General features: G+C 33.4%; 2 protein-coding genes across 7 annotated transcripts in view; one reads left to right on the top strand and one right to left on the bottom strand.

Annotated features, from left to right (window-relative positions):
• LOC108983770 (rho GTPase-activating protein REN1-like) overlaps nucleotides 1-5,388 on the bottom strand; it is a 37,121-nt gene extending 31,733 nt beyond the window's left edge. The window contains exons 1-9 of one of the 4 annotated variants that reach the window (XM_035695745.1): nucleotides 5,067-5,388; nucleotides 4,883-4,975; nucleotides 4,589-4,657; nucleotides 3,990-4,026; nucleotides 3,267-3,343; nucleotides 1,592-1,662; nucleotides 1,385-1,463; nucleotides 1,076-1,169; nucleotides 422-541 (exon numbers count right to left, since the gene is read on the bottom strand). In XM_035695745.1, coding sequence (XP_035551638.1) covers nucleotides 422-541; nucleotides 1,076-1,169; nucleotides 1,385-1,463; nucleotides 1,592-1,662; nucleotides 3,267-3,343; nucleotides 3,990-4,026; nucleotides 4,589-4,657; nucleotides 4,883-4,912 — 577 coding nt within the window. In that variant the 5' untranslated portion in view covers nucleotides 4,913-4,975; nucleotides 5,067-5,388. Of the gene's footprint in view, nucleotides 1-421; nucleotides 542-1,075; nucleotides 1,170-1,384; nucleotides 1,464-1,591; nucleotides 1,663-3,266; nucleotides 3,344-3,989; nucleotides 4,027-4,588; nucleotides 4,658-4,882 lie in introns of all 4 variants that reach the window. The other 3 variants (XM_035695744.1, XM_035695743.1, XM_035695746.1) reach the window with 3 other exon arrangements.
• Nucleotides 5,389-10,226: 4,838 nt separating this feature from the next.
• Nucleotides 10,227-13,243, top strand: LOC108985060. 3 transcript variants are annotated; one of them, XM_018957211.2, is made up of 6 exons: nucleotides 10,227-10,827; nucleotides 11,605-11,695; nucleotides 11,844-12,004; nucleotides 12,365-12,392; nucleotides 12,591-12,699; nucleotides 12,957-13,243. In XM_018957211.2, exons 1-6 carry the CDS (start codon nucleotides 10,567-10,569, stop codon nucleotides 13,036-13,038), a joined length of 732 nt encoding a protein of 243 aa, XP_018812756.1. In that variant the 5' UTR covers nucleotides 10,227-10,566; the 3' UTR covers nucleotides 13,039-13,243. The 3 variants fall into 3 exon arrangements, 2 of the variants coding, with proteins under 2 accessions (XP_018812756.1, XP_018812755.1); XR_004797640.1 differs by having other exon boundaries at nucleotides 10,314-10,827; nucleotides 12,549-12,699; XM_018957210.2 differs by having other exon boundaries at nucleotides 10,315-10,827; nucleotides 11,841-12,004.
• Nucleotides 13,244-13,883: the final 640 nt, after the last annotated feature.

Raw genomic sequence — 13,883 nt, forward strand, 5'->3', positions numbered from 1 at the left:
TAGTATGCTGCAATGCTTGTTAAATCTTGCAAGCCATTGTTGGTTAAATGAAGAAAAAATAGCTTCACTCTTCTAAAGCCAAATCATATATGCATGGTTTCTGCACGAGACTTCCAGGAGTAAGACGAAATTATTTAGAAGCTAAGTGAAAGTATACTTATATAGTGAAACAAGATGCAGTCCTGACAAGTCTTTTGGTGACCAATACAGTCCTTACATAGATTATAACCTGCCCAAAGATATATTCGGTACTTATACAACATTCGAGAATATTCATACATTGCAAAAAGTTGTATACAATTATCAACATTTTTTATAATGATATGAAAATGAAATATTCATTAGAAAGTAATTTACTTGAATTCATGCAAAGTACCACCGAAATGATATCCCAAAAAATAAAGAAAAATTCCAGACCCACCATACTCTTCTATAAACCTAAGGGATTTTTCCAAAAAAGATGGAGCTCCATCAACGTCTTCCAAAGCAAGCAAAATGGGCCTTCCAACAACTGAAGATTTGACAGATTGTCTATCCTTCACTACAAAGAAATAAAGCAAATATCAATTATCTTGACAAATTTATTAGCGAATAAAAGAAAGTAAGATATCCAAGTTGCAAGTTCAAAACAGTAAGCCCTGCCAATTAACGAACAATGTCTTAGATACCAGACATGAATGTCTTCAAGAACTTTCATGCTCAATAAATCAACCAATGGAAAACATTACTGAAACAAAGTAAACAAAATCAAATAGAGAACTATTAAAATGAGGAAAATAGCCTAAGAAAATAACATAATTTAGAAATAATTAAGTATTTCGGTAGTAATAACTACAACCAGAATTTCAAGGATAGTAAACAGATTTTCCCATATTTATCTCTTCCTATCCTGTTGTCAAATTAATCTCAAAAATCTCAGCCTAACCATTGGAGACCACATAGACATACGAAACTTGACAACACTACCTTCTCAGAGAGAAAGCACTCCATAAGTACAAAAACATAAGCATAAAGTTAAGCATACATTGGCCAAAAGAATTAACAACTGAATCAGTCTGGTCATTCCTGAATATACCGTTTTGCCCCATCACATGAGCAGCACTTGGTGCTTGAGCCAAAGCATTCTCAAGCGCAGCCTTCCACTCATATAAATCGTCCAATGTTTCAGCCTGATGAAAAATCCATGTCAGGCATACCTCAGGAGCAGATAGCATATCTCAAGTAACATGCCTGAGTTACTCAAATGATCATTTGATCCACAATGCACCAAGCTATCTCTGAGATGCTCAACAATGCACAATGCACCAAACTGAAAAATCATTGAAGTAAGGGAAGCCTTTTGGCAAGAAGATATATATAAAAGAGAACCCTGCAGGGGAAGAACCTTAAGCGTGAAAGTTCTTCCATCACGACCATCAGGAAACAGCACAGTCAGGAGTTTTTTATCTGCTTTGGCCTCCACACTAAATCAATGAAATGAAGTGTGGCAAAGGTTATTAATGTTTTCCATTTCTGCAATGGTAGCAATCATGAGAAGGGAGCAGAAAACTGAATAGAATAAGACTATAAATTATTTAAGAAAGAAAACAACCTGCCTGAATTGTTGAGGTCAATACCACCAAGAGTCAAATTCACTTCACTCCCCTTTTGAGGGACGGCATTCTGAGAAGTAGAAAAATAGAAATTGAAGCCCATTAAGACCTTAATGAAGTACAATTGTTACATTGACCATTTTATTCAGCTACTGCTTTATACTCCTGACTTCATATAAAATGTAGGCTTAAAGTTAAGGAATTCAGTTTTCCTGCGATGATTCCCCTCTAAATCAAACACCAGGGAGATATGAAACACCAAGTCATAGTATCGAACATATATATTTATCGTTATTATATTTAAAGTTGATTTATTTCAGCAGTTATTTTGCATTTTTCATCCTACAACAGAAAGGGTATTTGAAATCATTGCTATGAAGTGCATGGAAAAAGTCTCATGCTCGAAAACCCCTTCATGGCTATAGATCATATTTTTCTGTTATATGGTGTACCATACCAAAATAAGTTTCTTTTTTTACTCCTTAACTATAGTGAAAAGATAATTGCTGTGCCCACAAAGAAGGGAAAGAAGATTGCTAGTACAGTTTATAACTAACAGGTGTCCAATTAGGTAGATCATCTAAAAGAAGACAGTCGGACCACAGCAACATGGAATGATACCAAGAGGGAGAGAGAAAAGGGTAGGGAAAGGTGACAATATAAAATGGTGCTCATCTGTCTCAGGCACCAACTTGTTGCTTTCGAGTAGAATCTAACTCCATTCCTTCCAACACAATAAAAATGTCCCATTCATTCAATGAACACAAAGTAATTAAGTTAACTAATCAGGAGAAAGGATTTTGGTTTGCGTGTAGATTATTAGTCTGCTAAATTTGTGGTTTCTCGAGTTCAGCAGCCTATACAACTATGGGCTAAAACTATCGCAGACCAAAACCACCAATTTATCTCAGTCAATTCATTCTAAAACTCATCACTTTAAATTTCTTAAGCCATCACTTACAGTTGTATTCATTCATAAACAATTAAAACCGGCTTCCCTTCTTATGTCAATATAGACTAGCTGATTAAGGTTCTGTACAACAGGACATCCATAGGAGCCAGCCAATAAATAGTCTCATCATAAGCAACAAGAACAGAAACATATTCCTCACCATGCAAGGACAAAATATAAACTCCTTGGCTTGTGACTCAAAGTTCTGGAAGTAGACATGTTTACTCCCCATTAAAGTTTCAATAGAAAGATTTGAGACACTACAAGCTTGTACAGGGAGAGGAGATCAAATTTGCAACTAGATACTTCTGGTTTAAAGTGCAAACGGTGAAAATAAATGATCATCGTGGTATGTAAGTACTAGCTTCAAGGATGTTAGACTTTAGAAAAGGAAACCATATAGTGCCTGGTCATTTTAATTATTTCCTTTATAATCATTCATACCCACCAAAGGTGTAACCTAATAGTCAGAAGGCAAGCTTGAGATGAGCTACGGACTCAGACATCCTGGATTAGGTTCCACACTAAAAGTTCCCTCAGATTGTCTGATATATGGCTTTTGCAAGTGGCGTTGTGTATCAGGGGTTTGCTCCCCAGGATGAGCTAAAAGGCCTTGTCTTGGTGAGTTCCATGTCATCAATAAAATGATTTCATTTTCTTAAGATAAGTACTGACACAGATTTCACAAGATTGCATAGTACAGCTAACCAACAACTACTTACCGGATCACTTCTGAAGAAAACAAGGGAGTTGCATGTTAAAATAAACCACCTTTTCTTCCAAGACGTCCATCCAATTCCTTCATAAAATAAACTATATAATTATATCTTCACATAAGTACAAAATCCTTACAACAATACTGCTTTTGAGTTAGAACACTGAAGTTATATGTACATGAAATAATGAAACAAGTGTCACATAACATAATTGAACTGCCATGATAGGTGTTTATCATTTGAAAAAAAAAAACAGGGACTAATGAGTTCAGGCAAAATCCGTATCATCACTTGACTAAGATGAGCAAGAGCATTGAACATTCTGTGAAATTATGGGGAAAACAATACAAAGAAAACAATTGTGTGCAGTAAAAGTAAATCAGCATGGAAATAACATAAACAGAGAGTTGCACTTTGCAGGAAACTTATATAGTTACATATACTAGTATCTGAGTAGCATATGTGTGCAACAGACAAATTGTAACTACCTTGCCACAAAAAGAAGTTCTTAGTAAATATCCACCCTTGAAAAAAGAATAAAAAAATGGAAGAGAATGAAGCAAGGAAAGGCAACATACAGCTGCTGGTTCTTAAAAACCACAATCAGCAATCATGAGTCGTAAAACCTTAGAAAAATCCGTTATACGAACACCTAATGTGTTCATGATCCCTGTCTTGCCAGTTGTTAATTGAGTACAATCATGTGTAAACCAATAAAGTAAAACACACCTTTGGATGACAGTAAAAGTGGCCCGCTCTTGAAAACCTGCAAGACAGTTTACTTCAGAACACATAAGTTTCAGCCTTCAGGGCTTCTGACAAACTATTCATCGTAAAAAAAAATGCTATTAACCAGGGAAATAAACAGAAGAAACTCTGAAGTAAAATTTTTTAATGCCAACCTACCCTGTTAAACTAAAAATCCAAAAAACAAAATGTTCATCCTCTTGTGTCTCTGTTAACCATGACCAGCAAGAATGTCTCGAATGCTACAGTTAGATGCACTAGAAAGCTAAGCCTGAAGCTTCTTGCATGTATAAAGAGTTATCTCGAATGGATTTTGATACAAAATCTTCACCCCATAGGAACGTTGGGACATATAATACAACCGGCGACAAGCAAATCACTATCTGGGACCAAAACGTAAGAGGCCCATAGTCATAGATTATGATGGTGGTAAATTATGATGATATTTACATTTTATCAATGTGCTCGTAGTGGGCAAGAAAAAAAGCAAGAATACATATAAAAATGCGAACATATTGAAAAGCAATATTCAATGGCAAAATCTAGTGGTTAGAAAGAAAAAAATAAGTTCTGATCACTACCGTATTGCCACCGTGAGAACTCAGATGATCAGGCGGGCCAGGGGGTGGAGGAGGAATGCCGCCATCTCCCTATGATACAAAATACAAAGACATTTTTAGGGCGAAATTCCTTATCACATTCATGCATAATCACAGAATTCATTCAAATTCTATATGCGCGTATTCACGACTTAATATCCCTCGCCTATGCAGAATCGTAACGTCTATGCGTGAAATTCAATGCATTCGTCTCAAAAATGGAAAAGAAGTTTGATATCTACGAGTGGCATTGTAAAGAAATCGAAGCATAGGTACCTGAGACGATTCCGCGTTTCGCGTAGTCATCCTCTGATCCCAAATCACAGAATCATCTCCCAGAACATCAGCATTCTAGATCAAAACACCCCCCTGCAGACCCCATATCGATCGAACTCATAACGCAATTCAACAATCAAGCAAAGCATCCATTCAATAACGCGTTTATATTCAACAACAAAACCTTCGTGAGTAATGAAAGAAACGCAGCAACCGAAATCAAAAAATTCTCGTAAAAAGAGAATTTGCAAATCTTTTTTTCTACTCGGAAACGTGCCTTGCATTTGCAAATCTACCTTCAAATAATACCATAAAATAAACAAATAGACTATGTTGACTTGAGAAGTTCTAACGAAACAGAGCGTGTTTGGCTGTGAGGAGAAAAGGAAGGAAAGGAAGCGAAAAAGTGAAACCGACTTTCCTCTCTCTCTCTCTCTTCGTTGAGACAGAATTGTTCTCAAATGGAAACCCGGGGTGATCCAGAAAACTCCATTGAGAGCGGGCCCTCTTTATCTGCGTCAGTTGTACACGTCACCCCGTATCCGCAGTCTTACGCTCCTAAACGAACGTGTGCGTTGGGAGGGAAAAACCGTGGAGGTGCATTCTTGGTAATCTAAGCAGACATTTCAACACGTGGCTCCCATCTACAGTGATGGATCCATCGGCCAGTGAGGACTGTATATGATTGTACCGTTGCCACAAGGAGAGAAAGTTCCATGAGTCTACGTCACAGATGGTTTTATTGTCCGGTAAGGCGGTAACAGTTGACGTAAATAATGCTTTTCTTTCTTGGTTTCTCTCACTTGAGCAGTGATTGAAAGTGCAATAGCTCCCAAACGGTCAAATTAGTCGCCTACCAAACTTTTAACTACTAGGATGGGGCCTACTTTTGACGCGGGACCAGCTCATTCAAATGAGATCAAGTTCCCAAATTGGCCGGGATCGGAGGATTTCAACTTGCAGAATATATTTGTATAAAAAAATCTATTCATCATTTTTTTTTTATCATTTTTTTATGATATAATATTAAATAATAAATTTATAAATAAAATATAATAAATAATTACTAGTTATTTAATATCACATTATGAGATAATAAAAATTAAGATAATGAGTAGCATTACTCTATTTGTAATAGTGGAGAGTGTGCAAGCATAACGATATAATTTTATAAAATAAAATGTTACTTTGACATCTCATTTTGACAATTCTTATATATATATATATATATATATATATTTAATAGTTAATGAAGCAATTATTAGTGCATTTATATTTTTTATATATTTTTTAAAAATGATAACAAAATGTAAATAAAAAAATTGAAAAAAATAAAAGATGAATTTGTGCTAGGCGACACGCCCAGCGGTCAATGTTGAGTTGCAGCCTAACATTATTCTTTTAAGAAAAGTGAGTAAATACATGATTCACATAAAAAAAAAAATTAATTTTTTAACAATGTATTCCATTCTTTTTCAAAATAATTGTACGACACATGCACACTTCACAATTATATTTAGTACTACTCTAATTATAATGTAATTCATATCTTATATATATAAATATATATATATATATATATATTAAATGAACAATGCTAGGGTGGCTACTAAATGTGCACACTAGTACAAATGAGTTTCTTTATTTTTCTTTTTTTTAAGTATTTTTTAAACATCATTAACCATTAAGAAAAATAAATAAAAAATATATAAATTCACTAATAATCAATTCCTTAACCATTAAAAAAAATTAATATATATATGAGTGGGCATATTCGGTGGGCATATTTGATAGTCATACTATCATTTTCCTTTTTAAATCTTTGCATACCAACTAATGTATAGAAAACTTACACATTATTAAAACCAATGTTATTCTTTTTTTTTAATCGTATTGAATCTTAGGTAGTGTTTGAATGTTGAAGTGAGTTGAGTTGAGATGATAAAATATTGTTAGAATATTATTTTTTAATATTATTATTATTTTGAGATTTGAAAAAGTTGAATTATTTATTATATTTTGTATTGGGATTTGAAAAAGTTGTAATGATGAGTTGAGATGAATTTGAAAACCAAACGAAGCCTTAATATGTTGTTCTATATGAGATAAAGGTGAATCCCTTCTTTTGTATACAGTCGAGTTGGCTTGGCTGGTACACCAAGGCCGATATTGCTTATTAATTGACTTTTAAATTTTATATGATTTTGTATATCACCCATTTAGATTGACAAAACATTGTAGAACAAATAACAATAATAAAAAAAAACACAGAAAAAGTCCATAATAAATATCACTTGTGACCAATTACAATATAAGAGATATGACATGCGAGCATGGCCAAAATAATGAGTAGTAATAAAAGGTTGCTCTAGGCAACCTTAGAGGGCAAAATAATTGATGACATTGATTGTGGTAGCCATGCCACCCACCAATATTGAAGGCCTTTGAGGGGGGGTTGCCGAGCCATGATAATTTGTGTACCTTTTTCCATTTTATATATTTTACCGAATCCAAGTCCCAAACATCAATGCCCTGGATGGTTGTAACTAACAGGCACTTGAAAATCCAGCATCCATGTCATTTTAAAAGTGACCCTAATTTGTGAGGATATTTTTGTTATCATTCCCATAATGTTTTGCTTCTCTTTTCCGGGGAGTGGATTACGTTACTGATTAATGGTCCACACTGGAATTCAAATGCCGCTCTTGTATTTTGTATTAAGTTGGTTGTAGTTTTTTGTTTTAGAGTTAGTTTATATATAGTCTTCAAATGAAAATTACTTATACAAGTCTATACAATTATGTTTTAAAAAATTTTAAAATTACAATAACGAGTCTATGACCCGCACAATGTGCTGATGGTTGTGTACGGGGGAGAGAGACCGGGTTTTAGAGTGGAGAAATCCGAAACGGTTTATAATACAGTTTATTTGACAAAACAATATAAATGTTGAGATAGTAGATTTGGATAGAGACTTGAATCGGTTTATATATTTATATATAAGAAAATAAATAAAACTTAAAAGTTATAATAGTTCATAATGAAATATTAAAACTTAAAAGTTACAATGATTCATAATGAGACATTATTTTAAAATAGTTTACTGCTTCATAAACATAAATAAATGAAACTTAAAAGTTACAACAGTTCATAATAAAACATTAAAACTTAGAAATTACAATTGTTCATAATGAAATATTGTTTTTAAAAGGTCTATTGCTTCACAAATATAACACTTCAAATCTAATTGATAGAATGCCTATTTTTATAAGTAGAATGTCACGTCGAAATTATATGATTCCGTTTTTATTTATAGTAATAGATATTATTTTTAAAATGATATTTTTTTCTTTTTATTCGCATTCATCAATGAGACTGCACATATAATCTCTCACTCAAGATTGTAAATAAATTTTTTTTTTTTTAACATACGGGTACCCGTACTTATTTCAAATGAAAATTGATATTTTAGATAATATAAATACATTTTCGAAGTAAGTAAGCACTAGCTTTAAAAAGTAATTAAAAATTATATCTTTTACTTAAATCTTATATCTGTCCACTTTTCCAAAACAGAGTGTAACAAAAAAAATGTACAGTTTTTTCTGTGTTTTTTTTTATAGAGAGAGAGAGAGTAGAGTAGAGTTGCGTGTGGTCCATCCAACGTGTTGGGTGGTTTGAATGTTTAGGTCCAAAGTAGGTTATGGACCGTCAATCCAGCCTACACAGCTCAAGCTGGCTAGTTGTAGCCTTGTAGGTCCTAATATTCTAGGGTGACTAGGACTTTTATTGAACTATATATAGGCTTCATTTGGACCATCAACTTATCTTAACTCATCTCAACTCATTATTACAATTTTTTTAAATTTTAACACAAAATATAATAAACAATTCAACTTTTTCAAATCTCAAAATAATAATAATATTAAAAAATAATATTCTAACAATATTTTATCATCTCAACTCAACTCAATTTAACTCACTTTAACATCCAAACTCAATCATAGTTTTAGTATAGTTAGTACAATTTTTTTTTAAAGAAAGTAAGATGTATTATTAAAAATTAATTTTTTTTATATAAATTTTAAATTTATATATATATATTTTTAAAGAAATGTACGAACTTGCACATATATTTTTCGAGCTTCCCCAACAGCCTTTGCTTCTAGATATTTATTACCTTTTATAACACGAACTTTCAAGACATCTGGACTTTGCTTGGGGATAATTATGCTGACAGCTCACCTTTAACGTAATATTCCATTCCATTTATCAAGTTTAACCAAAGTTTAAAGCAAAATTGTTAAGGCTATTTTGTTATAGATACAAATTAAGAGAAACTCAAGCATAGTGATCCACTTGGTGAATTGGGTCTATGTGAATATTCAAGCCCAAAGTAGGGCGTGGACTATAAGTCTATACCCAAAAGCTCATTTTGGTTATGGGTCAGGGTCACTATCACTTAGCCTCGTTTGTTTTGAGAAAATATTTCATCTCATCTCATCTCATTTAATCATTACAACTTTCTCAATTTTTAATATAAAATAAAATAAATAATTTAACTTTTTTAAATTTTAAAATAAAAATAATATTAAAAAATATACTCTAATAATATTTTTTTTAACTTTTTAATTTTAATCTCATCTCATCTCATTGCATATCTGAAAACAAATGAGCTCTTAGGATACAACTTAGGTGAAAACGCTCATTTTGTTTCATTGTGGAGTCCAAAATATCATCTATATTTTTCGAATGACAATGATATCCTTTCAACTGGTTAACAATAAGTTTACAACTAAGTTAATAAAATTATTTTATAAAATTATAAAATATATTTTACATCACTTTTTTTATTATTTTTTTAATTTTTTTGTTACCTAAATTGAAAACTGGTTGTCAACCAGTAGGAAGGCTATTATTATTTTGTTTGAAATTGACATCTGAGACCTTGATAAGATTGTATTCAGCGTTGTTTTCGAAACTAAAGATAGGAAAACATTATTTTTTTAATATATATATATATATATATATATATAGGAAAACAGTTTTATTCATTATTAATGGTGTATAAAATTCTAGGACGTGTAACTAAGGTCTTTTAGATCAAATAGTATAAGATCTGATCTTCAAATGGAAGAACCAGATTCAAATCCCACACTTTCTGCATAAAAAAAATTTTAAAACATGTAAATTTTGTATAATTTTAAGCTTTTATATTTTAGTTCTAGAAATATTGTTTTTCTTTATTTATTGATTTTTTTTATAATTATATTAAATCATATATTTTATTTTATTTGTTAAATTGTTATAGAATTTTTATAAGGGGTTGATCTGAGACTTATGTATGATCTTTTTACGAAAGTCCGAGAGATTCAGAAAAACAAAAACACAGAAAATTGGAAATTCCGATTCCAGTTACGGCTACCTAGAAGCAAGACATTAAAAAACGCACGTCTCTGAAAAAGAAGACAAAACGCAAAACAAATAAAATACGCTTGTTGCAGGCCAGGCAGGCCAATAATACTCCGAACCCGAACCTCAATCTTAACGTTAAGACGATCTGCAGGGTTCCCCAAGTCATGGACAGAATGAAATTCCAAGTTTATCAAGGCAACCGAATTTAAGATTTTGGGGTCAAGATCTGGCGGATCTCTGTCCTTGAATTGCGTTTTATTATAGGGCAGATGGAGGTCGAGGTGTCGCAATCCAAACCTTCGGCTAGTGGAAAATTCCGGAGAGGGGATTCGGCGGAGCATGATCGGGTCCGTGTGAAGAGGAAGACCTTGCAGACCGTGCTCGAGCAGTGCCAGAGAGCTCTCGAATTGCTCAACACTACTAGCGGTGTCGACGACGACGATATTGATTGCGTCGGCGGTGCAAATGTCGATGAGGAGCAACGCGGCGGAAGCTCGGGGTCCCTGCCAGGTGATCGAGAGGCCGATGAGGTAAGAAGCTTTCTTTTGGCGAATCGATGGTTTCCTTAGGGTTTGAGTTGTTATACGGATATTTAGTTGTTGCTGATAGCTCTGCTTTTGTTTGATTTTCATGGAAAAAAAAGAGTTAAAAAATGAAAAACGTGAGTGAAGCTTGAGGGAAATAAACTTTGAATCCCATGTGTTTCTTGGATTTTAGAACTTTAGAATTGTTTTCCGAGCCGGGCCGTAGTTGCAAGAGGCTGAGATTGCTGGGATTCTTCCGTATATAATCTTCCGTAGCTGAAAATGGAGCATTAATTGTGGTCCATTTTTCTTTCTAAAAGTGTTTTAAAACAGTGATTAAACCTTTGATTCTCAAGCGAGTTTATTCAAGAATCAACATGGCATTATTTTCTATAGTTTCATGTTGGATGCCTCCATTGAAAAGCATTGTGTATATTTTCTAGAACTGGAAAATATATTAAAAGAATAAATTTTTAGACAAGTTTTCTTTATGAGCTTCTTCGCGCATATGGGTTGAATGTGCGGTAGTTATGAATATGATCCTGTTGGTTGCCGCTCGGATTGCTTTACAAGGAATGCTTGGTCCGAATTAATTTATTTTTCCATCAGAAAGCTGAAGCGTTCTTGTTGATATAGAAAAAAGGGAGGCTTGAAATTTGGAGGCGGAGCCCATTGCCATCCTTATCACTATTTTCATTGTGGATGATTTATACAATTTTATTAGTTGGTAGAGTAACTATATGCTTCCATATTTTAACTCCAATCCTTTATATGGTGATGCAGTTGTGTGATCTTCTCAAGTCTAAAGTTGAATGCCCTGACTTCCTTGAAAAGCTAGAGTCTGCACAGGCATCAGTTCCACAAAATGTTTCTGGTATGCATGCAAAGATCGCCCCAATTTTTTTGATTTGTTGCCAAATTCACCGAATAGCTTCTTCGTCGTCCTGAAGTTCAGGATTAATAAGAGCTGTAATTTTCTATCTTTATGGCTTGGGTGCTAAAACATTCATGTACTGTAGCAGAAGATGGCAGTTCTTGGGATATGGTCAATGAAAATGATCTATGGGAAAGTGAAGGTATTGATTCAGAACAAGAAGATTACGTTCTTGTCAGGCAAGAAGATATAGTAGAGGGTATTGCAGGCTTCATGGCCGCATATATATTGTCCCTAAAACAGACTAAGGTATGCTACATTTCCACTCTCATAGTTTTGTTTTATATTTTTTCAGATCCAGCTTTCCCTAGTTAGATAGTTATTCTGATCGTTAAACTAGTATGCCACGCTTGTATAACCATCTTTGATTCCAGCTGAACCTATCAAAAATCTTTTGATTCTAGTTGAATGGTGCTTTTTGCACATTAATTGTTGAACCTTGATTAAAGCTTTTATCTCATTTTTTCCATTCTTAACTGTCACAACTTGAATAAAATGGCCCATGCATGTCAACCATGGGTTATAAAAGGAAATCACAAAGAAAAAAGATTATGTTAATACTGTATTTGAAGATAAAGTGTTAAAATAAATTGATGTTTTTCTTTGCAGGATTTGACCCCTAACCAACTCCAGGATGGTAAGCTTGAATGGCTCCGTTCTTGATCTGTGCCTTTATTTATCTTCCTAATATTCAATGAAATATCAAAGAAAAATAAGGTTCTTTAGTTATTCTCCATTCTTTTCGCTCCAAATGCTTTGTATACATTAGTTGTGACAGTTCTTATTGTTGGAGATGTGGGAATGGAGTTCTGACATCCTCCAAATCCTCTATTAGCTCTTAGCAAGACATTCTCAGTGAAAAAGAAAAAGGGAAAGCTTCGGAAGGCATGGGATGGAAGCAAAGTAATTTATAATGTGGCATCTTGGGGTGCTACTGCTATAGGGTAAGTTAAGTTAAATCCTACCTAATTCTTGTTTATATGCGTATCCTTCCTTCTTTATGTGATTTGTCTTTGGTTATGGTGTGGCAACTAGCATGAAGCCCATTTTTTTGTCTGAAGGTTTCCTAACCAAGTTTGGAGAATCTAGACTCCTGCATCTTGGTTTGATTTACCATGACGTGCTATCATATACTTGCCTTTTATTTGTTAAATTACCGATGTTCATCTTTTCTTTTTAATTTTGTTTTTCCCCCCAACAGGATATACCAAAACCCTGTAATTCTAAGGGTTGCCACTAAAGCCTTCTGGACTTCCTGTCATGTAATATCAAAGATTTTATGATTTGCTTGTGCGTCATAGAGAAAGGTTCTGATGTGGCTGCTGTGTGGTGGGTGTGGTGGTCTGGTGTTCCACAAACTGTGCCAACATTAATGTGACATATTTCGTGACCACTGATTGATTTGTAATCTTGTAAATATCTTCTTTCCTTTCATTCCCAGATTGCAATTCAAATTATTTGGAAAAATCTCATTGTAATGGTTTTAGACGTTTTAGTCTTGTACATTTCCACTTTCTTAACTGTCCGCAGATTAATCCATCTTAACTAACTAGGGCACTATGATTGTAAGTTAGTCCGCAATGGTTACACTTCAGAAGCGTCTGGTTGCTGACTTTGTATCTCCTTCACACATTTCGTTCCATCGATTCCCTTCGTTGATGGGAGGAGCTTTTTGTTGACAGCTTTTATGTGGAAGTTTTGTTATCGAGTGTTGCCCTTCATTAGTACGATGGTAATATGATAGAACTTTGCAGGTAATGCGAACTGATTCTTTTTATATGCGGAACGTGAGGTCATTTTGGATTAGGTTATTCTCAAGTTCTTATTCGAATCTGAAGTTGAGAGAGAGAGAGAGAGACGCATGAAGTGTGTTTTACGGCATCTCTTTGAGCATTTCAATGCCCTTCGAAAAATTTAAGGTTTCGTTTATTTTTATAACTCTTTTAATTTATCTTATTTTATTTAATTATTATAAAATTTTCAAATTCTCATATAATATAATAAATAATTTAATTTTTTTAAATTTTAAAATAAAAATAATATTAAAAAAATATATTTTTTAATAATATTTTATTAAATTTTTAATTTTAATCTCAACTTATATTGTTAAAACAAACGATGTCTAAAG

This window comes from Juglans regia, chromosome 11, assembly GCF_001411555.2.
Source record: "Juglans regia cultivar Chandler chromosome 11, Walnut 2.0, whole genome shotgun sequence".
NCBI classification, from domain to species: Eukaryota; Viridiplantae; Streptophyta; class Magnoliopsida; order Fagales; family Juglandaceae; genus Juglans; species Juglans regia.

Coding starts and splice junctions, on each gene's coding strand:
- LOC108985060 (XM_018957210.2), top strand. CDS start 10,567: ATGGAGGTCGAGGTGTCGCAATCCAAACCTTCGGCTAGTGGAAAATTC. Junction 12,005..12,364: donor TGTCCCTAAAACAGACTAAG/GTATGCTACATT, acceptor TTTTCTTTGCAG/GATTTGACCCCTAACCAACT. Junction 12,700..12,956: donor TGGGGTGCTACTGCTATAGG/GTAAGTTAAGTT, acceptor TCCCCCCAACAG/GATATACCAAAACCCTGTAA.